The 25,598-nt window shown below is 45.1% G+C and overlaps 1 protein-coding gene across 1 annotated transcript in view; it reads left to right on the forward strand.

Annotated features, from left to right (window-relative positions):
- Window positions 1-24,790, forward strand: part of LOC144180063 (phospholipid-transporting ATPase ABCA3-like) — an 83,979-nt gene extending 59,189 nt beyond the window's left edge. The window contains exons 10-16 of the mRNA XM_077708470.1: window positions 4,017-4,504; window positions 11,091-11,333; window positions 14,390-14,865; window positions 15,873-16,060; window positions 19,867-20,040; window positions 20,951-21,164; window positions 24,478-24,790. Coding sequence (XP_077564596.1) covers window positions 4,017-4,504; window positions 11,091-11,333; window positions 14,390-14,865; window positions 15,873-16,060; window positions 19,867-20,040; window positions 20,951-21,164; window positions 24,478-24,657 — 1,963 coding nt within the window. The 3' untranslated portion in view covers window positions 24,658-24,790. The remainder of the gene's footprint in view (window positions 1-4,016; window positions 4,505-11,090; window positions 11,334-14,389; window positions 14,866-15,872; window positions 16,061-19,866; window positions 20,041-20,950; window positions 21,165-24,477) is intronic.
- The last annotated feature ends 808 nt before the right edge of the window (window positions 24,791-25,598 follow it).

The raw sequence follows: 25,598 nt of genomic DNA on the forward strand, positions 1-25,598 counted from the left end.
AAGCCTTACTTCGGTTAGACGTCCTTTTGCGCCATGGACGAATACCTTCAAAAGCACTTATCAAGCCGTCTTGCATTCAGAAACATACTCCCAAGAACTCAAAATATTGTACAAGCCGAGGTGCTCCGGCCCAGGTCATTGTACAGTGCACATGGGGAGGTTGAGAATTCTTAGAGCCACTGGAATGTTGGCACTAATCTCCCTTGAAATATTATTGTGGTAAAGTTGGTAGGCTGTCTCAGCGCTTTCTAGGTGCACAAATGAACATCAGGCGTGTGCACACACGTATATTAACCTAAACTGACACCACCTCCTTCAGTGTCATTTATTAAAAGATATGGCGGAAATATTTTCCGAGAAATACACATTTCCAGGGTCAGAAGTCAAAGAAAGTGGGGTTTAATTCTACAACTTCTCAGATTAATTTTGAAATCCCTAATACTCTTGTCACCATGGCAGGCACTGTTGCCCAAACAATGGATGGCGACTTTTGGTGAACTGCTGGCCATAACGTTCATCTTAAGCACATGCAAACACCCGGACATAGGAGACAAGGACAAGCGCTACCTCCAACTGAGTTTTGTTGAATCAGGGTGAAATATATACCAGCAAACAGACAAGAGATACAGAAAAGGACACGATTATACAAAGATAAGAATAACGAAATTACCCTGCATTGTCCCACATGTGTCAGTTATTACCACGACCAGTTCTTTTTTAAGAACGCGGCCTCCTTATCAGACCAGACTACCTATGTTGTACTGACACACTCGAAGCCACCTAGTTGCATTTCAGCTGCTTCCATTATCTCACGCGTGCGCTGATCACAGTCATAAGACAGTATCACAGAATTTTGAAAGTACGGCTCACACTGGGGCCATTAACCGGAGTAAGTTGAAGGGTTTCCATCCTTTCTTTTCTGTACATTATTTTGATGCTCGCGTAACCTGTAGTTGACACACCGTGCCGTCTGACCTACATATACCCTTCCGCAGGCCAACCGAACACGGTACACAACCCCTCTATCGCATTCTACGTACTTGTTTTGTTGCCCAACGCTACAGCCAGGGTTTTCTTTTTGTACAGGATATGTATCTCTGCAAAGCTTTGTGAACCTGATTGGTGCGGACATTACAACGCGACCTCTAGGCCTCTGCCCTATTTTCTTCAGCCGATGTGCGATACCGTGCACACACGGTGTAACAGCCGTCTTACGGCGGTCGTTGCCGTCGTGCGCACTTGCTTCTGCCGCTTTTATTGCCTGCTTCTCACGCCTGTGGGGAGCCTCAACGACTACCACAATAACGTGTTCAGGATACCCTGACCCTCTCAGCCGAGAAACCTGCGCCTCCACAGCGCTCTCCACACGATGCGCGGCGCTCATAGAATATACTCTTTGAAGTAGTGAGGCTGTCGTATTCTCACTCATATTCCCCAACAGGACGACATTGTACGCTTTCCGGAAAACGACTTAAGCCAAGCAGATGTGTGCAAATTTACTGCGTTGGGATTTACATCCGATTTTTTTAAAGTTTGTTGACTGAAGTGTTATATTTTTTGTTTCCACGATAGAACGCTCTCTAAATATTCAAAATACTCTGTTCGGAGACATTCCTGCTAGCTCTGGAGCGTTTGCACAGCAGCAAGAAAATTTGTATGAAAGACCAAAGTAGCGCACCTGATTCCGACGTGGGAAGTCCTCGAATGGGTAGTGATGGCGGTTGCAGACGCAGCGCTTGAGGTTCATGCTCTCTAGTGACGCTTACCAGGCAGGCTTCAGGTTTAGTAGCGTAGTTGAAAATTTCAACGAATAAATGCACGGAACTCGCAAAGACAACGGATTCGTGTTAGACGGAATGGACTTCATACAACGTAAATCAAGGTTGTAAATACCACAATTGGAAGTGTGAGGTATGAAGCTTTCATAAGTTGGTTCGAGTGTTTAGCTGACGTGCGTGTAAACAAATAAATTTCATTTTAACAATTGCATGTTGGCTTGTATCGCACCACCACTGGTGGCGAAGTTACCGTGCCACTCAAAAATTAGCTTTATGACAGTTGTATGATAGTTTGTGACAGACAACATCAAACAGTCTACTTAGCACAGCACCTAAAATGTAGTTTGATGTGTCACCTCTCACACATCAATAAATACTCTAGTGAGCGTAAAATTTACTTTTATGACAATGTCATGGTGGCTTGCTATAGACAATAAGCGCTGTAGTTAGCGTATGATTTCATGTTTATTTTTATACTTTTATTTACAACAAAGCCGGCATTTTGCGACGTATTTTTCTTCATGTTAGATGAATAAGTAGAAATTTTATAGTTCGTCGTTTCTTTATAGGTTTGTACTTAAAAGTAAATTCTCGAAACCCTTTTTGCACCAGTCCACCGTAAAACGTGCTTTACCTCAATATTAGGCGTATATAGTGCATTACGCTAATTGAAGTTTATTTGAAGTTTTATTGAACCAGGGCGCGCTACATAGAAGCTACCGACAGAGCAATCTCTTTAGACCAGCTGCTTCTAAGTATCAGCCACGAATCTTCTGGTGCCTAAATAAAAGGCTTCCGGTGATTCATTAAACGCGACTGTTGTTTGAAACTGCGATAAACTACGTTTCCAATGCAAACATTCTAAGTAAGATTTCAGTAGCGGTCAGTATACAGCGTAACCAGGCCATTTATGTCTATGAAAACGAAGACTACTCATCACCAAAACTGCATCTTTCTAATTCACTCCCGTCCCTTGAATTTGCGTGTATGATGGTTTCACATCATTTTTGCCGTTTCCGTCTTATTTATTCCCATTCTTGAATTCCATTTTGTTACTCAATTTTACCACCGGTCGTCAGTATTTTGCCGTAACCCATTGGTTTAACTCTGCCTAATGAATTCACGCTGACGTTTCTCTCACAAGTTTGTTAACACATGATGATGATGATGACGATTCCTATTGGTTTCCCCTTTGAAGCGGGGTGATGACATGTCATCTTAGCAAAAAGGACTAATATAACCATGTTTTACACTCTTGGTTTAATACTAGCGCTGCTTAGGGCAGGCACTAAAGCTTATTAGGCCCGAAATACTTTCTTTTCCCCGTTACAGACGGTAACTGTCCTAGGCAATATTCCCCTCTCTGATTTTCGTCCACCAGCATTCTAATCTTCTTTTCGTCCCTTCGACAGCCTTGAAGTTAACTTCCTCTCTGATACCCTTAAATCCTCGAAACGTCCTCGAAACGTCGAAACATCCCCGAAACGTCCTCGAAACGTCGAAACATCCCCGAAACGTCCTGTTCCTCCCTTCGCATTATTCTTCTCATACGCCTTTGCGTGATGGGTTCGATTGGTTTCGTTGAAGATTTTTCGCCCGAGTGTTGGCCTTGTAAGGAAGGGCAAAAGCCGGACAGTGCGTGTATACTTTTATGTTTTCTAGCGGGAACCCAATAGTAAAACCTTTGCTTGGGCTTGCAGGCACACGTCATTTCTGCCGTAATTTTTTTAGATTACAAAAATTGCGTAAATCATTCCTTGTCTTACTTAAAAATAATGTGCTGAACCGTAGCTTTTATTTACGGCTTCTTGCCGGTTCTTTTTTTTTCTGATACAAAACTTTTCACTACGAGGGCATTTCAGTGCCATTGATGAAGGCAAAAGTGCTTTGTTGAAGGGCAACGCAATCACGTTTTGTTTGTCGTCTCTGCATAATGAATAGCTGGGGCAGCTTCCCAATTACTCAATACTTTTGGGTTAAAATTGTGCACTCACTTTATTCCAACCCCTCCCTAGGAGACACAGGATGGACACAGAAATTATCCGAAACTATTTGGTAGGAAACATAAATACAGATACTATTACATGCTTTGAATTCCTAGCTCGTGCGAGGCGAGCTTTCAGTCGAATTTGCGAAGCGACTTTGGTGCTACGTCGGACTTTTATCAACCACGCCTAATTTCGGATCGGCTTGTTGCCGTGAAATTCAAGTGTTTTCTACTGTGCTGTCGCAACGCAGAATGGAAGCCTGGTACAACCCCACCAGCGTGCTCAGCATACCCATAATCACAAATCTGGCACACACGGCTCTGCTGCGTACTTACTCCGGGAAGCCGCGCTCGTCCATTTCAACCGACGTGGCCCTGTACGCTCTTCCACATGAAGATGTCGATTACATTGTTTCCCACTCATCGAGACCGAATAAGTACTACCTTCTAGAAGAATCGGAGACGCGACTGCGGAAACTGATGGGGCTGGTGCGACAGTCGTGGCTCTACTGGGGCTGCGTGGTGACCATCAGCGTAGGCCTCATCCTGTCCTCATTCGTCGTCTTTCCGGCTGCAGAGGTACACAATGGCGCCCGTAACCTTCAACTCATGACGGGTGTTCCAGCCTGCGTGTACCTCAAGGCGCACTTCTTCTTTGACCTGGTCTTCTACTTCGTTCCAATGGCGGCCATATACGGAACCTTCATCTACCTGCAGCAGCTTTCGTCGCAGACGATAAGTAAGCTCAGCAAGGCTATTGTCAAAGGCGTTCGCTCTGTACGCGACCTGTTTGCTTGGTAGGCTTCACATGATAACTATGGATCTAAAGAGAAGCTTTACAATGCTGTAAGAAAGGAAAATTTGGTGGCTACGCGAAAAGAAAATCTTTTGGAACTTGAACATCTGGATAGATACCTGACATTGCCAAACAAAATTTCGGAAGTAAGCTGCCACCCAGCTATAACAACGTCTTTATAACTACATTTACGAAATACATCATCCTGATAATCATAGTGAAACCAAAGAAGAATTTTTCCTGCGCGGTGTCTGCCTTAGCTCTAGTTTCCTTTGGGCAGCCCCTGGCGAAACTACGTAGAAACATTTTAGAAGCAGGTAGGGTAGAGTTATAAGAGCATTAGGGATATGTTGTCCATATGGCTTGTTTAGGATGAAAAAACGCCCAGTTCAGGTACAGCTAAAGGGTCGCATTCCTAATCAGTGGTTTTGCCTTCTCCCCGAATGGGTGATACTTTGAAGAAACAAAGGCCGCCTTGGATGCCGAAGGGGAGACTCCCGCACTAACAAAAATTTAGGAGCAGTGTCACTTCGTTTATGAGGCAAAGCAAGAGCCGTAACCAGCTCGTAAGAATGAGTGTTTCACCCGTAGTTTCACATCCAGCAACAGAAACGGTAGCGAATTTCTTATGAAAGTTGCGGCAGTGCAGACGGTAGTCACTTAGCGATAGGACCTTCTCTTTCGGGGCAAAGATTTGTCGGGCCGTCTTTGCTTCTCATATTCTATGTGTTTTTTTTTGTCGCAGTCGCTCTGGTGGCTATCATCGTCTCATTCGCACCACTGGGAATACTTTTGCCTTACTGTGTCACGGATTGTATAGAATCTGACAGCACCGCACACTCCGTAATCGTGGGGCTCTTTTCGATTGGAGGTGAGTGGAAAAGTAGTGCTGTATCAAGCTCCGCATGATTTTTGGCATAAGAACAGTTTTGCTAAAGAGGGACTCACAACTGGCAAGATGGAATCGCATGTAAAAAACATTGGTTGATAGTTACAAGCGTAGTGGTGACACCAACCATAAATAAACGTGGCTTGGCGAAACTAACAGATACTTCTACTTCGCGTTGGCTTTATAAAACTGCAATAAAAAAGTCCAGTATAAAAATCATTTCTAGTCGACCTGGGTATCTTGTAAAATAGCCATCTTTTTGTAAGGTACGAAGCATCAAAGTAATTGAAGGGAACTAGTTTCCTACCTAAATCAATATTATTTCTTTAACATGGTTCACCCTTTTCGAATATTCATGCAGCTGTTCAGCATTTTCCTCGTCCTTGTCTCCTCCTTTATATGCGTAATCTTTGGCACGAGGTTTTTACAGTGCTTGAGCTGCTTGCCTGCCTACTTTGAACAATTCGTAAGCTATTTATCTATCCAGAGAGAAGGTTGTACATATACACATCGTACATATACACACCGAACCTGCGTAATTGTAAATCGCTTTTGTTCCGAACCAAGTAGCTCTTTTCATGTCCCCGCCTCAAAGAGGTCACGTTGTCTTACCGTCGCACCTTTGCCCCCACTTGCCGTAGTGGCTCAGTGGCACAGGCGTTCTGCAGCTGAACATGAAGACGTGGGTTCGATACCCGGCAGAGGCTGCCGCTTTTATAATGGAGGCGAAAATCGAAACCTCTCGTGTGTTCGAGATTTCGGCGCACGTAAAGATACCCAAATGGTCAAAGTTAACCAGGAGTCCTCCACTACCACCCGCCTCAGTGCCTGTGAAGCGTCGGCGCGTTAAACCCCACAGCCAATCAATCGTCTTTCCCCATTTTCCCCTATCCCCCGTTTTTTCATCGGGCCTACCCCGGTTGGTCCCGTTCTTGGTGGCGAGTGGATTTTTGTCCTGGTCTTCTTCGTTACCTATCGTTTCTAAAAGCCTTGCTACACTCCTGTAACGGAATTCTCCTGGGGACTATAAAAACACACCTATAATGGTGAAATACTACGCATCCTCAACTTATGGAACAGCTGGTTGCTCTAGCAAGCTCAAATTGTGGCCACGAACCATATTTTAGCTTTATTTCTCTCTTACCAGCGCATGCTTGCTCTCCGCTCTCACCCTGTCTTTCATGCGTAGAACACTTTTTCTTGTTTCCCACGCTGCATAAGCAATCTTGTTTGATACGGAAAGGTGTTAGGTATGTGGCCACTATCGCAGAAGCTGTTAATGTTCTGATCGACAGTGTTCTTGTTCGATCTGCATGTTTATCCGGAAAGGAAAGCCATTGGAGTGATTCCGTGCAGAGCAAGCGCTGAAACATTCGATTCCTCGACGTTTGACAGTGCACGTCACCTTATTGACTGCTTTTTCGACGCTCGTGTTTTTCTTCTAGTTTACTGCGGGCCGCAAGTTCGCTCCAATACATGCGATTCAGTTGAACTATGTTGCGTTCTCCATCGCTACATGACAGCATCAACAATCCGCATATGAGTGGATTAGGTATGAACAACATAACGCTAAATCACAAGGTCGATGGTTATGTGCCTGCCGGAAACTGCTGCGCACGCTCGTTCCACCAGTTGCTATACAGTTGGAGTGTTCCTCAAGGGGAGATTTCCGAGCATGCGGGCCATTGTAGTTCACACGGACGGTTGGGACTATTTTGTTTTTCAATACACGATGCATATGGCCACAATTGACATAAAAGACGTTACACTCCTTGCCAAGGTACATTTTTACCATTGAAGTCATAGGACACGTGTACTTGCCTACAGAGTGACTGGAAAATGTTCATGTGGGCTCTATGACCACTTTAGGATGTCTCTGAGGCAATTAACCGTCCTAGAAAGAGATTCGGATACCGAAGTAGCGCGTGAAAAACAGCAACCGGATCATGAGTGCCAAGTTTCTCGGACGCTTTGAGCACACTCCTCTGTTCCCGTCAACTACCCAAGAAGCGCAATGGGACATGTTGCTGCCCAGCTCTCTCTGCCTACCCAGCTTCAGCTGGTGGACAGAGCACAGGTGGCGCGGAATGCATATGGGCTCCAGTGAAGGAGGAACCACTCCCCTGGCCCGCTCTTTGGGCCGTTCAAAAATCTGAATAAAAGTATTTCCTTCTCCTCTCCCGTTTCCTCCATCTCTCGCAAACGTCGTCGCCTCTGTCGGCGGCGGCAGAGACGGAGAAGTGAGATCGTCCAACACTGGGTTTGAGCTTCCTTTATTTTATAAAAAAAGAGTTTCCACTCATGTTCTACACCAATACATGTCAAACAAACACCATTCACGAATATAGCATTTATAACCCTTATCAAGGAGTATCTCCGAAGTAATAAATGATGTCGGTAAGTGCATTTCACTTGCCTGTGGTTTCACAATTTGTAGAGCCACGGGTGTGAGTTTAAGTGATGTCGCATGGGTAATCATTGTGAGTGTCACTTGCAGCTTTGCTTTCCAAGCACGTTCACAGGGTAGATTGGCGGAATTTTTTATACCCCGCCCGATTTTCGAATCAGAAAGCTGAAGCGAATATTTATACTTTTGTTAAGGTACTTTCCGGCGTGTGGCTGGTGCATCATTTCTAAAATCCAACGTTTTCATCGTCCATCTGGCCTCGGTTGTCTGTGCAGGAAGTTGCGGAGCATCCTACCCTGTTTTTGTTTGTTTTGTGAATGTTTCAGAGACTACACTGAAATATCTTTCACTCTTTTCTGATCACATGCAAATTTTTAAAGAATGTTTGTACCTTAGGAATTGTAGCAATTTTGAAATATACGTGGGCAAAATTGCCCACTTATGTTTCGAAATTCCTTCAAGTGCTACAGCAACCTTGAAACAAACATGGTTCAAAGAGCTTTATGTAGGTACGCAACAAAGGCCAAAGAATTCTCAGCAGACAACGCACCCTGTGAGTGCGTATACATTGGTTCTACACCGTCTCGAAGAGCCACGACCTATCGGCAATAAAGTTTTACCAGTGGGTGTAGTGGATCAATGGCGTCACCGTGTGAGCCTGTTGCAGGGTGCTCCCCATGCGGATGTTGAAGACAGTGGTGGAACGAGCGAGTCCTGCTTGCGGAACAACTTTTGGTCTGCTACTATGCGTTACCCCCACTTGATTGCAAACATCAACTCCCCCTTAGCAGGGATGTAGAGTGCGTCACGTCTCCTGATAGACTCGCAAATGTTTCACTACTATGCTCGCGATGCTTTGCTTTGACTCCAAGTTACACAACCCCAGGTCTTGGAATTCTCTTTGATGATGAGCTTACGTGTTTCCTGTACGTTGCAAGCCCACAAAAATCGAGTTCCTCGTGACTTCTTTGGCGAATTCGCAGGATATACTGAAGTGGTCAGCGCTCAATTCCTCTAGAAAACGTTCCCGTGCCCCTGTCACCAAGTTCTGAAATATTTCACCACCAATGGGTCTATGCGATAACTAAAAACGTATAAAATGTTTTATTGTCAGCCATCTACACTCTTAGGCAAAAAGGACTAAAAGTTCGTCCTTTCGGGGACCAACGGCCTCTGCCACAATCATTAGTCCCTTTGGGGACTAACTGCGAGGGGACGAACGGTTACTCCCCCACCCGGATGGTCCGTTCCGATACTCCCCAAGGACGAACTGCGTAGAGTGCAGAAAAAATAAAAAAACTCCTCCACCGGCAGGGATCGAATTCCCGACGCCCGGGAACATACAGAAGGAGCTTGACGCCCTATCCGCTGGACCACGCCGCCGGGTGGTTGCAGCGGTAGATAATACTCAAGTGTACAGCGTGTAGTTCTGTGCATAGCGCAACAGATCCATTGCAACTGGTGCCCGAATTTCTATCTGTGCAAGCGAACGTGACCGCGTTTTGCGCGTTGCACTTAGCGCTTTGCTAGGTTTAGGGACTATTGCTCAGTTCGATTCGAAGGAGAGCCTCACAACCATAGTTTTTCTCGTAAATAACAATCAACTCGTCGTCGCCTAGTTGAGATAGGTAGCTGGGCGATCGGACGACTCATTTGTTTCCGCACAAATTAGCACAAGCTAAGTGCTTTCTTAGTGTTCGATACATATGTTAAGTGCTCTATGTAACGTATGTGAAAGGTGTCGTCTGTGTGAGTGTCAGAATAAGGAAACATGCCATATTTTCCTGCATCGGCGAAAGCGAGTTCGCTATTTCTTAGCCTGAATTCTTCAAATTCGCGTCGCTAGACGATTGCAACTGGGAAATGCAAGCGGGTTTTACAGCAGTTGCAGCATTGTCATAGCTTTGGTGCCCAAGGCAATTATGTGTCGAGTGTAAAAGATAACTTCGAGACGCTTACCTGCAGCGAGCATTTTTGTTTTGCAGTTGTCATCAGCAACATGCGTTTTTTCTCGTCTGTTAAACATATACATATTCAGTACGCTCAGGAATCCACTTTTGCTATTGTCACTAATTTTTGCGTTACTGTTAAGGCGCTTGAAAGCTTTCATTGGCCGTTATTACCTCGCACGAATCGTATGCAACACAGCGTATCAACATAACCTCGCCGAGAAGCGTATGGCAATCGCGCTTCGCCGCTCCTTGCCATTACCCGCCGCTCTACTAACCCTAGGCGATTTTCTTATAACTAACATCAATATTTTCTCCCGTGGCCCCATCTAAAGCACCCAGTGACTGCCATCGCTTGTGTTTTGGAAATATAAAACTGCTCGCAGACATATGCGCGAAAGGGCAACGACGACGCCATTAGGGGATTAACGACGCAGCAAAGAGACTAACTGCATGCGTTTCGTCTTCCCGTTACTCCTTATAGATCGGCGGGGACGAACAGTTAGTCCGCATTTATGCACACGGCACGTACTCTGCCGCAGATACTCCCCTTGAAGATGAACGGTCGCCCGCGAAGACTAACGGCTGTAATTTAGTCCCTATTTTAGTCATTTTTGCCTAAGAGTGTAGCAGTCGCCTAACTCCGAAGTTTAACGTAATCGATTTATAATTACTGTATTCCAGAGAGCGGCGTTCTGTCAAAGGAGGGCTCCATGGAGCAATGTTTTATGTGAGCGTATCAATCGGAGTGTTAGCTGTGATCACTCATTCACTCGGTCTTACAAATTATCATTCGTCCTACTACAAGAGGACGTCGCTCTCTCCATTCTTTTATGTTTCTAACGGGTAACTTTTTTCGCAGTGGTGGTACTGGCAGAGTGACATTTTGCTCCTGTATTCTTAAAATAATGTCTAGTGTGTGTGATCGAATTCATTTGTCTGCCACGCAAGTTCAGTTGCTGGTTTTCCTGATTCCATCACCGACGCGGATGTTATCTCACTGCGTCGTTTTTTTTTAATTTTCACCTTCGTGGGGGATTATACACCCATCTGATTTCCTTGACAAATCCATTTCAGCATTGTCACCATAAAGACCGTGTGCTGTTGCGTTGCTTGTAGTGTGTGCATTGGTCATGTGCACTGCAGTTGAGCTGTGTTTTTCGATGTTATCGCACTTGTTGAGAAGTTGTTGAATGCCCTGAGCATTCATCCAAAGTAGAAGATACATTTTAGTTATTTGTTGATATTTGCGATTTAAACCGATACAGCACCTATATCTTGTAGGTCCTGCCACCTTCCTTCTGTACATTCTGGTCGCCATCGCCACTGGCAGCGCCATTCCGCGGCTCCCCATGCTCCTATTTCCGCCGTTCCTGCTGGGCGCCTCAACGATTCGTGCCGTCAACCTTGAATTCGAGGCTGAAATGTGCGAAGAGATGATTGATCAGGAGAAGCGCTATGGTTTCAATACAAAATTTTGCGAGGAAATTAACCCATTTGGGTCTGGAATTATCTACTGCTGCAAAAGTAAGCGATCCAGTTATTTGTTAGGGCAGACATCTATATGGAAATCAGGGCATGTGTGCGTAACCGAGCCTAATTTCTTTATTGAACAACTTCTTGATATGTGAACGCGAAAATTTTGTTGGGTTTGGATTTACCTAGACTCAACTTGCCGGCCGAAAGTTAAACGAACTGTTGAACGCAACATTTATATCCGCAAATATTTTCTAAATACTTCATCTTATAATTTATTTTATAGCTGTCAACATTGCTTTAAAAGAGAAAACACAGAAGTTTGAAGCAATACAGAAATATACAACTTCTACTTGCACTGCTTTTCAGTTAAAAATAAACGGGACCGAGCTTTTTCTATAGCAAACCACAGAATTGCAACACAAGTACGGTTGAAGCGCAAACAACCTCACAACCCCCAGCAGCACCTTACCAAGCAAAACAACAAAGCGCTCGCGCCTGAGCTTCGAGAACGTGGCTCGAGCGACAAGCACAACAGTAACAGATGTCCGACCAGATGGCCCGCCATACAGCTGCGCGAACGAGCGGCAATAGAGTTGACTTGACCAATGTCCCATTACTTTTGTTTGTGGGAGGACCAAGACAGGAGGGGTGGGCGCAAAAGGTGGGCGGGGGAGAGGGGAGAGGGTGTTATGTGTCTGCAGCACCAGAAGGCTATTGTCATTAGACGACATCTTGAGCAAGCCGAGCTGATATGCGGCCAATTTAATTATTTACTTGCTTATTTCAGCTGCAATCAGGGCAGCGAGGGCACTGCAAAGGGAGAAGGAAGAATAACGGTAAAAACTAAGAAAAATATCAGTGGCATTCCACACTACCGAAGGATGACCGGTGGAGCAGTGTGCAGGTTGCTACAGCGTAAACACACACCTGATCGAGAAAATGCGATGTCACACTGTGCTGTAACATCATGAACGCACGCCCAACCGGTTGAACGTGACGCACTGCGCGAACAAGTCAGGTCCCCACGGACACAGACACCACGCATGAGCGACTCCTTATTGGTTGACCACAAACTATCGCTTCAACTGCGTCACCGAGCTGGATAAGCATTCAGCGAATTTGTGGCCACGCAAAGGCCTTGGTTTTTCCGCTACGTGTTCATCAGCGTGCCTAAGAGCATCGCTGTTACGCTAGGCGTCGCGGCCCGCTTGCCGTCGGGGGTCTCTTTCGGACCCAATCGCGCCAATTGCCGTTTCTCCTCACAACGCGTTCCTCGAAGGCACACCATTCTTCCTCGCTGCGAACAACTAGCGTCCATCCGCTAGCTCAACCCAAACGAAACTGCGATAACTGTGCTAGGCGACTTCTGTAACAGCCCATAGCGACGCACATTGAGGAGGCACAATTGGCGAGAGATCGCGGGAGGCGAACATTTGGCCTGTGTTGAAGTGAGGCGGATAATACACAAGGGCTTTTCTCTGCCTAAGAAATCATAAAATGAGGTAGCTGTACTATAACTGCTCCTTTGTAAAAAACGTAGTTACAGCAATGAAGGGGCGCAGTATCTGCAGCATCAGCGAACTGTTGTTATTGTTATGAAGCAGTAGAACGCAGGCGACACAAGCCGGGTCGAGGTGAGGACAAATGTTCAGACAGAAATATACGCTGGAGATAGTCCTTTCTACCAAGGAGGACTATGAAGGGGTTGGTAAACACCGCCCTATGGAATGACGCATCTCCCAGGATACTTAGAACCCACCGAAGAACAGGGCTTGCGAATGTCATCGTCCAATGGGCAGATCTGTGCTGGTCATATCGGCTGTTCCGAGCGGTTCCCTGCAAATCAGAGGTTGAGGACACCACGTGCGCTTTGGTGCGCATTTCGGTTACCGGGGCTAGGGCGGGCCGACAAAATTCAAGCGCCTTAAGTCATCGCTTCTGAAGCAAAGCCACAGTGGAGCTGTGGGCACGTGTGGAATGGACAGCGTACCCTGCGCCAAAGATGCTATGTAGCGGTGGAACAAAGCTGCCAGGAACCATAGAAGATGCGAGTGATGTATCCTGAGATATTTAAAATTCGGCCTTAAGCGAGTCCGAGTAACTCGTCATTTGAAATATATCTTCGTTGCCATCGCCGAAAGATAGGCAAAAGTAAAATCGAATAAAAAAAGTAAAAAGAGTTGTAGGCACTGCAATACTAGAGTTTTACTAGAAGAGAGTGAGAGAACGGAAGATTGAGCGTCAGGCGGTCAGTGTGTTTGTCCAATTTTCCTTTAACGTTTTTGTGAAGTTTTGAAAGTAGCACTCATACTGGTGAGTGGTTTTGTGCAGAAGTTCTTTGTATGAAATAATGAGGGTGTCTTGTGTTTAAACAATGACTGACACGGATTTTATAAGGATAATCGGACATGCACAAGGCGATATACGAGTAAGTTTTCGTGGTTCGTCTTCCACGTGGAAGCAAGCACATTCATATAGGTGGAATGCTGTAAGCCTGATTTTGATGTGAAATATGGTGATGTAACTTGAAAAACGACAAAAGTGGATGTAACAACTTTCCATGCAGTTCGAGAGTTGTAATAATAAGCATGGTCTCACGAGCCAGGATCCGAGTTGACGAAACGACCTTTGTGGTTTTGTGTCGCTTCGCCACCATTGATAGTTACAGCAGTACGCGAAGCGGCCCATTTGTGTAATTATGGCAGCTGCGAACGAATGTTCCGTGGCGATGATTACCCCTTAGGTTCGTGCTTCGCCAGCTTTGCTGACGCGCCATATGTTACCACAGAAACGCCGCTTTGTTGCCCAATACGACATAGATATCTGGAATATGCATGGGATACGAAACCTTAGACGACTATTCACTTAGGGTAATGCGCGGGCAGCACACATACCTTTTTGGCAACCTCCCCTTCACGCGCCATGAAGGGTTTTCACTGTGTGACTTCCACCTGTGTATATAACCCCATATACATGCTTTTCTGGCCTTCAAATAGTCTTGTGAAGTGCGTGACAGATTTTGCTGTTGAAATAGACAACAAAAATGGGTATGTGCGCCGTCAAGTGTGCACTCTTTCTCACTCCATGTTCGCATCTCGTTACAGTGCTCTCGATTGAGCAATCAAAAAGGGAGCTGTTGCTAGTGACAACGCCCTTTACAGTCGACTCGTACGGAATCATGTTCGACCTAAGCATCATGATCGTGCTGGCAGTACCGGTCTTCTGCGTTGTGTTTTTCAACCTGAACAGCGCATACGAAGGTGAACCAAAGCCACGCGACCTCCACACGCCCGAGCTAGACGACGATGTAGCCGAAGAGAAAGAGCTGGTAAACCGTCTCTGCCGCAAGAAGAAGTTTCGCGACCACGTCATGCTCGTCCGGAACCTGCACAAGTTCTTCGGGGAGTTCTATGCAGTGCGTGGCGTTTTCGTGGCCCTGCCGCCCGGCGAATGCTTCGGCCTGGTTGGAATCAACGGTGCAGGAAAGAGCACCACTTTCCAGATGCTGGCCGCCCTTCTTGAGATGAGCGACGGCAACGCCTACATGAACTCCCTCGTTCTCTCGAAGCAGCCACGCGAGGTGAACCTGGATCAAAGCCTCCATATATGCCTTGAGAATTGTTGCATCGGACGTACGCATAGGAAGATAGTTAAAATAAAAAAACTGGCTTAATATGCAATGAGAAATGTTGCATCGGACGCACCCGTACGAAGTTAGTCAAAATAAAAAAACTGGCTTAATGTACACCCTGAAGTGTTGCATAGAACGTACACGTAGAAAGATGGTTAAAATAAAACAACTGGTTAATATGCACTGAGAAGTGTTGTATTGGACTTACGCGTAGGAAGATATTTGCAATAAAAGAACTGGCTTAATACACAACTGAGAAATGTTGCGTTGAACGTACGCGTAGGAAGAGAGTGTAATGTAAAAGAACTGGCTTATTATACACTGAGAAATGTTGCAACGGACGTACGCGTAGGAAGAAAGCTAAAGTAAAGTAACTGGCCTAATATACACTGAGAAGTGTTGCATCGGACGTACGCGTAGGAAGATAGTTAAATAAAATAACTGGTTTAATATGCACTGAGAAAGAATACATCGGACGTACGTGTAAAAGGATAGTTAAAATAAAAGAACTGATTTAATATGCAATGAGAAGTGTTGCCTTGGACGTACACGTAGGAATAAATACAAATTAAAACAACTGGCTCTACATGCACTTATAAATGTTCAATCGGACGTTCGCGTAGTAAGAGAGTTAAAGTAAAAGAAATGGCTTAGTGTACAATGAGGAGTGTTGCATCGCACGTACACGTGGGAAGATAGTTAAAAAACTGGCTTAGTATTATTGAGGACTGTTGCATCGGAAGTACACGTAGGAAGATAGTTAAAATAAAAGAACAGGCTTAATATGCACGGTGAAATGTTGCATCGGAAGTACATGTAGGAAGACAGTTAAAATAAAAGAACTGGCTTAATATGCACTGAGAAGTGCAGGCCGACTTTACGGTGTCAATGGGAGGGGTTATTTTCTTCCGCTATCCAGTTCGTGATTTCCCTTTTCTCACCCCTGCGCTTTGCAGTGGCAGGCCTTCATCGGGTACTGCCCTCAGAGCGACGCCCTCTTGGGAAAGCTGAACGCGTACGAGACGCTCTGCTTGTTTGGACGACTACGCGGCGTGCCGGACGACCAGATGGACAGCATGGTGGAGCGGCTCATCAAGTTGGTTGACTTAGAAGACCATGCCAGCGAGCCATGCGAGCACTACAGGTACTCGACCCTGAAGTTGCGATAATGTTTGGAGCTCCGCACGGTGTCGCAGATTTCTTTACCGTTCGGTATCAGCCTTTTCATTTTCGATCTAGCCAAAAGTTGGTCGGAAGTGCGCAACTCTAAAAGACCTTTAAGGTTCGCAAGTGCAAGAAGTGTTTGTGGAGCTGCCACTTTTTTACTTCTGTTCTCAAGTCCTCTAAGTGGTCAAACTAGAGGTTCAGATCGGCATCATTGTTATTATGAGAGTGCAACATTTGAAAGCAACGATTTACGGATCTCGTAGAGCGGTTTCGCCGCAACAATAGGTTTGGCCTTCATTTGACCGCAGCTGCGCCGTATCCTTGGCAACGCACCACGTGACTCGCCGGGCCGCGTATTCCCAAACCATATCCCGTAGGAGCCCAGTCCGACCACACCCCCTAAGCAGGGGCGCAGCCAAAGAGATTAAAAAATTCAAATTTTTTAACCTCCTTGGACGCAGTACCGTGGCGTCTCTACCTATATGTGCGCAACTTCATGCGAGGCGGATTTCTTCTTTTTTCCCCCTCCCGTCGTTTCGACTGCTTGGCAGGCGGCCGATGGTTTCGCTCCGTGGGCGGGTCTGGCCTGCGGCGCTGGGAAAGCTGACGCACATGTGGTAGAAGCTAACCTTTTGTACCTGAGTCCCTGATCTCTCCGCGCTCTTCTTGCGTACCTGCAAGTTGACGCTGACCTCTGATCGTGTTCCTAAATAAGCGCTCGGCTCGGTGCTCGAAGTGCGCGCACGCGGATGGACGCTTTCACGCGCATGGGGCAATTATACACGATCCGGAAAGCAAACGCCCTCATTGAAGGCTCATTCTACAGCACACAGAAGGGTATACAATTGAGTTGGGTACTCTTTCACTATATACAGAGCTCAAAACACAATTCGGTGCTGCAGGTAAGGATTACAAGAAAGGCAGCCAATTACCCATGACTACATTTACAAACTGTCCTACTCTTGCGAAATATTACAGCTGCATGAGCTGCTACATTTTGGCACTTTCATAAGCACTATTACATTGAATTTCGTTAACATTAACTTCATTGCATTATTCTTTATCATGAACAGTGCCACTAAGGAAAACATTGACATTTTGTTAACAGCAATGGAAGGTGTGAATCGTTCTTGCAAGGGTGATACATTGATAAGAAAGACATCAGCTCAAACGTACACGTTTTACACTCGGTCATACATTCTGCATAATTTACACTGCTGGTGATAACAATTTAGGGAAACAATATCGGAAATATATACCAACCAAGGACTCAGTAATAGTTGGATTGTACAGCAACTGAAGTACTCGAGGAGTTTGATATATGTCTTCTGTACAGGGCTATTGACCACAGTCTCTTCACTGAAGCCACCAGGCCGAGTTTGATATCAGTAATCATGCGTGCTACGCACTCACGCTGTTGCCAATGTCGATTAGTTATTTTTAACAATTTGTGCTTCATGCACACAGAGATTTTGCTGCATAAGATACGTTATTTATAAATAGACAGCTTGAGCAGGATCCGAATGGCGCTGATACTCCCCCTGTAATCGGGAAGGCACACCAAATCGTTACCACTTAATTTGGCTCTGTCCATTATTCGACCGTAATCGCCACCAGCTTTTAACTCTAGGTCCCGCCCCTGCGACTGAACAGGAACATGTTAGTCGGGCCCGTGACGATCCCACCGCACTAGAAGCAATTACCGAGTACGCCCTTGAAAACAGACTCTACAAATTGGTGTAGCAGCCTGGCCGACTTTCCCGTTCGGTATACAGTGTGAAGTGTCTGCAGCGTGCACTGTTTTCAGTGTGAACCGCATTGTCCACAGTGTGAACAGTACATTTAAGTGTGAACTGTGCGTTTTGCTGCCACTGACTGACTTTAATGTGTTCATTTTGCGATTAGGACCCCAAGACTGCAACTGTGTTCATTGTGCGAGTTGTGACCTTCCCCTTTTTTCCTTATCCTTGCTCCCCCAGGGCCCCATGGCCTCTCATTTAATGCAGTGTTTCACTCACTCAGATACGTATATTCTTCTCGCTGGGACTAATGAGTAGTTGCCCGTGAGCTTGAAGTCACGGTAGTCGCAGCAGAGGTAAAACTATGTAAAAAAGTTATTTCGTTGGCGCACTATTTTTACAATAGTGATCTCGGAGTCCAAATAGCGGCAAAAAATTGTCACTTTTAGAGATCCACTGATGGGTATAGATGAGCAGTTTGTGTCTGTCTCCTGCGACGCATTTCTAGCTACCACATATATATATTTCTGTAGTGTCTGGCCTTTTCATTCGCCAGCATTGTGTCACAGCTCGTGCCTCAACTGTAAGCCACACACACGCAAAAAAGTATACAAATGTATAAACAAAAAATAGCAGGAATAAAAATATAAATAGTACAACGCAAGTTGCCCCCGGAGCGAAACCATCGGCCACCCGCAAAACAGCCGAAACGAGGGGAGGGGAAAAACAAATCCACCTCGCATGAAGTCGCGCACATATAGGTAGAGACGTCGAGGTGCTGCGTCCAAGAAGGTTAAAAAATTGCAATTTTTTAACCTTATTGGCTGCGCCCCTGCTTAGGGGGGGTGGTCGGCCTGGGCCCCTACGGGATATGGTTTGGGAATACGCCGCCGGGCCGAGCTCTGCAGCCCGAGCTCCGTTCGCCCCCTAAATACGGACAAAAAAGGGCCGCGTCTGCTGTACTGCCTCCGCGACCGGCTTGGCGCAAGCTTTCGCCGCAGTTGTTTCGCGCCTGACAACGTGACTCAGCACTTGCATGCCAGGTTGTCCATGAAAGGGATGGAGGCCGTGCCATCTTCTCTGAGTGCAATGCGGGCGCTGTAATATCGCCTCCTGTATTTTTACAATGCCAACCGCATCAGCCCAGACCGGCCATTTAAGCCCTCTCCTTCTACTCCGGCCACTCTCCCCCAGTCGGTAGCCTTCCCAGCGCTTCAGTATTGGGACCAGTTCAGCTTCGGGCGACGCGTGGTGGAGAGCGGCAACGTTGCCAAAACATGCTCCGCCGCGACTCTGAGCTTTCTAGCGCTGGCCCGAGCGCCATTACTTTGACAATCTCAAACCCAGGTACAAGCCGCTCTCAAATTCAGTTACGGTTGCGTGAACCACTCCCATTGGGAAGCGCGCGATGTGTTTGGCATTGTAAAAATACAGGTGGCGATGACTGGAAGCGTTGTGCCGTCATCAACAAGCAGCGTCTGACAACCCCGCCTATATCTCCCGGCTTGCCCATCTGCTCGAAAAGCTCCAGAAGTGGGACCACAACCGTATACAAAGGCAGGCCTCGGATGAATACTATAATAAGGACACCTTACTCAAAGGTTAACTAATTCAAAAAAGACTTAAACACGCTAAGCCAGGCTTTTGATTTGCATATCAGGGGTTGGTGAGCTAAGCCTCATCCATTGTTTTAATAAAATAATAGTAGTGTCGGTCTGCAATTGACTGCAGGAAACTTTATAGCTACATTAGGATGAAATAGAACACGACAGCAAGTCTGAAATTCGGAGTACATTGAACTCTTAGGGATACATTTCTTTCGGAGCAGATTTTTGTTAGCACTTGAGAAATTTCCGAACTACGGTTACAGCAAGCAAACACATTGCCGCAGGGCCCCAATAAGCTAAGACGACATAATCAGCGGGTGCTAAATGCAGAATCACATTAACCGCTCACTGATACCTTTATTAAAAAGCAAAAAGGGATGAAGTTAATACAGGTGTCAGTCAAGATTTCCGAACAATCGACGTTTAAACTCGTGCAGCGGTGGCCAAAAGCGCAAGCTGTCCATAGCGGTGGCCATGGTCGGCTACCCCCCGGTCGTGTTCTTGGACGAGCCGTACGCAGGTGTGGACGTGCTATCGAGGAACAAAATGCGTGAAACTATGACTGCCCTCAAGGAGTCTACCATGACCTCGATTGTGCTCACGTCCCACAAGTGAGGACTTTTTTCTTGTCTTTTAGTTCTTATATTTTAAATGCAAGCCTGCACTGATGTGCCTGACGACATACATATTGGTTTACAGACGGCAACCCATCTAATGAAATAAACATACAGCCTCCTCCATTACTACTGTGGGTTCAGCTCAACAATTATACTTTTATATTTAGGGAATGTTAGGCAATCATTTGACAGTGTATACCTTTAAGCCATGAAAGTAGAATGGTTTATAAACACGCGTGGTTTAATGCAGATGTAGCTACATAAATCCTATTTCATATAAGAAACAATAGTATACGCAGCCAGAAGTCGAACAAATAAATGTTTTTTGTATTTTGAGAAACCTTCAATAATTGTAAAATCAGGTTTTGCTAGCAGAATTTACTCAAAAGTTCACCACGGCGTACAAGAAACTAATTATTGTGTGCTACAATTCGTTTGTATTGAGAACGCTTGAATGAACGTCCAAATTATCCTGCAGAAATGTGCTTCTCCACTTTTAATAAGCATTGCGAGTTAAAATATTAGTTAATATTTTAAATCCGAAGTTTTAGAATTTCGGGAAAGAAATGGAACGTTGCCAGAAGATGCTTGATTTTGTCTTCCCATCATCACTGAATGTAAGGCCAAATTGGCATCTCCGTCCCTACCAACCTTAAGAACAAAGAAAACATCGTGTTATTTTTAGCAGGCTGAAGGCCGCCGCTTTAGGACTTTCAACGAAGCAGTTTCACAAAATGCGAATCTGTGTTTTGCGGTGTTTTGCGAACAAATATCTTGAATGCGAATGGCAAGTTTCAAGGGCTATACGAGGAAAACCATCACCTTAAAGAATTTGGCTCACTATGCTTTAAGTAATCCGCAATCTGCCTGACGTATATGTCAGCTGTTTTCTCCAACTTCGCAGCATGGCTGAATGTGAGGTGTCGTGCGACCGCATCGGCATCATGGTCAAGGGTCAGATGACCTGCCTGGGATCGTTGCAGCATTTGAAAACCAAGTTCGGCAGAGGCGTCACCATCCAATTCGTTGTGCCTCGGCGTTCGAAGGTCGATGCACACGCCCTCAACATGGCTGTCGTTGCAGCGCTCCCAGGCGCAAAGCAACTGGACGAAAAGCACGTGAGTACCATATGAGGGGGACAACATATTGGCACCTGGTCGTTGTGTGTAGAAAGGATCCCTCTTCATCTTACCAATCATTTCTTGCTCATTTTCTAATTTTTTCCTATCGCAGTTACATTGCAGTCCCATATCGTTAATTGGGATCAAGGTAGTGATGATATGGAGCGATATAATATTGTCATTCCCACCACCAGCAGTAGCCTTTGATTAGGAAAGCTGATGCGTCCCTCTTTGGGAAAATGCCTGCGTCCGGAGTCGCCCAGTTGTGAAATGGTCCGAAATATTGCCGACAGTGAGAACGAAATTTGCACAAATCTTTCTGCAACCTTTAAGCTTGTGTCGTGGAACGTCTACATGTGACTCAAGCAGCCCTGTTTTGATTTCAATGCATGGTTTATAAACTGCATAGAGAACTAGAAGATAATGCACTTAATTAATGGGATATCTGGAAGGTAGCGCACTTAAACACTGACACAGCGAAAGAAACAACAAACCACAGCGCCGACTCACAACTGATTTTTTATTAGAACAGACACACACCTAAATACTACAACAAAAACCCATGTGACCACTCATCGTACATACGTCACAATCCAGCGTATCATTTACAAAATATGACAGGCATGAGAGAGACTGTGTGGTTTAGGGCGCGTGTTGTATTTCCGTTACAGTACGATTTAAAAATTCAAACTCACTCTCATGTAAATGAATCGACTGCTCACCAAAGCACCACACACCATTTTTTTACTATATGTTTCAATAACTTCTCGTGTTAACGTATACCTGTGCACAGATAATATAATCGTTTCCTGGAACGCATGCTCGCACATGCACTTAGATACGCGTTGAGAAAAAAGGGGGTGTGGTGCTTTAGTGTGCCGTCGATTCATTTAGAGGAGAGTGAGTTTGAATTTTTAAATCGTGCTGTAACGTAAATATAACACGCGCCTTCATCCACACAGTCTGTTTCATGCCTGTCATGTTTTGTAAATGATACCCTGGATTGCGACGTATGTATGATGTCTGGTCACATGGGTTTAGGGGTTAGTATGTAAGTGTGTGTCAGTTCTAATAAAAAAAATCAGTTGTGAGTCATCGCTGCGGATTGTCGTTTCTTTCGCTAGTGTCCGTGTTTAATTGCGCTACCTTCAAGATGTCCCATATGGATTACCAACTAGCCCAATTGTCACTTCTTCTACTACCTTATTGTTTTAGGAGAGAAGTTTTTAAATGCCTATTTTTACACCTCGTTCAGGTAAAAGTATATTGCTGTGTGGATCACTGCCATGGCTGCGAGCAGTTGTTTTGGCTGCATATGTAGGGCCGCTGGAAAAAAAAACCTGAGGGAATGCAGGCAAAGTCTACTGATGCGTAGGATTCTTAATTCGCTCATGTAGAGGGTGAGTTCTTTAGAGCCACATTTGTACGTTTTTTTAATATTGTGTTCGACGAATTACCTCCATTTACACTAATATAACAATTACAGGAGGAACTTCAGCCAAGTCTTCATTTTTGGGGAAATGCAGGGCTTTACACGGTTCGCCACTTTTCGCTATTTATTTCGTTTACCTATTTTGTGGACTTTCAAAATTCTCTTCTATTCATTTTCTACATTTACACTATCATTTCAACTACAGGTAAAACTTCCCCATATCTGCATTTTGGTGAAATGTGGGGCGTTAAACGGTTCTGGTGTACGGGTACTCGGCAAAGAATACTGCGCATTAAAATTCCGGTTTAGGGCACGTTCAAAAATACAAGTTCACCCTTTCAGTGGAGATAGTTGAGGTACTTTTACTGCACAAAATTCGGTTGGCATCATTCTGGAAAATCAACTTCAGGCCTCATGAGGGCACCACAAGCACCTGCGGCTGCAGTGATGACTTTGGAATTTGCCGCCCGGTCTTAAAGCCACGAGACACCTTGGCATGATGTCACCCGTGTCCGCGTCCGGATGATTCGCTGCAGGTGTACAGCGACGTTTGACATTTACGTTCGCGAATATTCGGCAGCAACGACGATAATATTCTGCTAAATTGGCATGCTTTTGCTATGCAAAATTTTTTAAACACGCCTATACTAAGCCAGGAAAGGTTTTAGCCGCAAGCTGCTGCAAATGCGTCCCAGTGTCTGTGATCGCATAAAAGATGGCACAAGCATTCCTGTCGACAGAATAAGATTTTTTAACCGTCCGAGTGCGCTTATCTGAGTGCATTCATGATTCTCTAACAAGTTGTCCTGCCTGTCATTCCTTTATTTCTTACTACGCGGTGTCTGATTGGTCGCAGCAATTTGTATTATTGTATACTAATATACAAGGTCTCGTTCTCTGTATCACTGTGTTGTAGATGAGTTAGCATAATATCCGCATACCTCTTCAACTCCTTGCCTTCATATAGTCTTTAACAGTCTATATAACAAAACATCTGGCCTTCAATTGGTTCTAAGCTTACCGCTTGGACCTTGCACGATAAATCATATGCTTTCTTTGTGTCTTCATAATCAACTCACTTATCAGCTGTTTCGAAGGTTCAATTAGCTTCCGTTGAAAGTTTACTCTGCTGATTTGAGACCAAATAGTGGGCCGTAATCTACGACAACAAAATTGCTTTGCATCACCCGGGGCTAAGCACGATGCGTCAAAATCTCTAAAAGCACGTTTTACGGTTTTGTCATCTATTACAAAATACTGCTGTGAATCCAACCTACCAATGCATGTTATTAATAATCAAACAGTTTATTCAAACCGAATGTATTATTATACTTAATTGCTTGAACAACGACGGTGCATACTATTGTCCCAAAAGGAGACTTGAAGATAACAAATTGGTCCCAGCTTTTTATTGGCGGGTGTCACCAAAAACTGTTTCCAAATCTCAAAACATGGAACATTTCATGGTGGTTCGGGAATCTTGCAAATATAAAAGGTATGCGCTCTGCACGATTTTATTTACAGTTGTATATGAAAGACATCAGAAACATTAGCAGCACTGTGTGATCACCTTACAAAAATCACCTTAGGATTAACCCCTTTTTATGTTGTTATAAAGTTGCCTTATTTTGGAAATTTGGGCGCGTTGATGCCACTATATACTGGGAAATACCGTCGCAAGAAAGACAGAGAGAAGATGGGAGACATCCATATCTGCGCATCTTTTCTGTCATCTTCCCTTCCCGCAGACGAGTCAAGACAAGAGGTAAAAATATTTTTTCATCTCTCATCTGTTCCAGGCAGCGTTCCTCTTTCCTGTGTGAGAGTTGTTTTAGACTCTGTTCTTAACGGAAGTTTTCAAACTCTCGCTCTCCCCAGGGCCTCCGTTTCATCTTGGAGCAACGTCCAGCCTGGAGTGCGCTGTTCCAGCAAGTGTCCGCCTTGCAAATGACCTTCAACTTCCAACACATCATTGTGACGGACACGAACCTCGAGGAGCTCTTCCTCGGCTTCGCCCGCAAGGCTCGGGCAGAAGCCAAACTGGCCATTAACGACTGATGGCGGGACTCTCAAGCTGCGCACTCTGTTGGCCGCGGAACTCCTTTGCCGCGGTTATATGTAAAAGTTGGCGTCTTCTGGATGCGAATATTATATAATGCCACGTAAAACTGTAATTGTTTTGCTGAACTTTTCTTCATTACGGTAAAAATAAAGTTAACCTGTAGAAAAATGAAATCCGTTTTGAATACGGGGTTGTCCTCTTCACACAAACGTGGTGTAATCAGTACTTCCAACAGAAACGCATACTTGGACAATGTCATCTCTATCATAATATATTCCACTACATCGGGGAAACCCCACGCAAACCACCCATGGGGACTTCGCTGCTTTCACAAATATATATATACACACACACACACATATACATATATATATATATATATATATATATATATATATATATATATATATATATATATATATATATTTATATACATATATATATAGAAATGAGGGGCTAGTTGCAAATAACACAGAAATAAGAGCTGGCAGTCAAGAAAACTTCGGAAAGCAAAAGAGAGGATGTGGTAGGTCATTGAAACAGATAAAGAATTTGGAAAGAAAGAAAGAAAGTGGAGAAATATGCCCGCCAGGTGGGATCCGAACCCACGACCTCCAGAATACCGGTCTGGTGCGATAACCACTACGCTACCGGCGGGGCAATTTTCCCCTCCACTTTCTGGGGTATTTATGTTTAGGTATTTTTGCTTCCTGTACTTGGGGGTGGTAGCCAGCGCCATTAGGACTGCTCGGGGTGAAGGGGACCTTCTTTTTAACCCCCGGCCGTGACTCGAGTGTCTACGGCATGTAGAGAGTGGTCGACCAGCGTTGAACCCTCTTAAGCTTCTTATGGCACCTAGACTGCCAAGCTACAACTACAAAGCCCATGCCGCCACGGGCAGTGAGCTTACATGCGCGTCACCGGTTACAAGGATTAA

This window comes from Haemaphysalis longicornis, unplaced genomic scaffold, assembly GCF_048455015.1.
Source record: "Haemaphysalis longicornis isolate Haplotype H1 unplaced genomic scaffold, Haemaphysalis longicornis Haplotype H1 scaffold_4, whole genome shotgun sequence".
Classification (NCBI taxonomy): Eukaryota; Metazoa; Arthropoda; class Arachnida; order Ixodida; family Ixodidae; genus Haemaphysalis; species Haemaphysalis longicornis.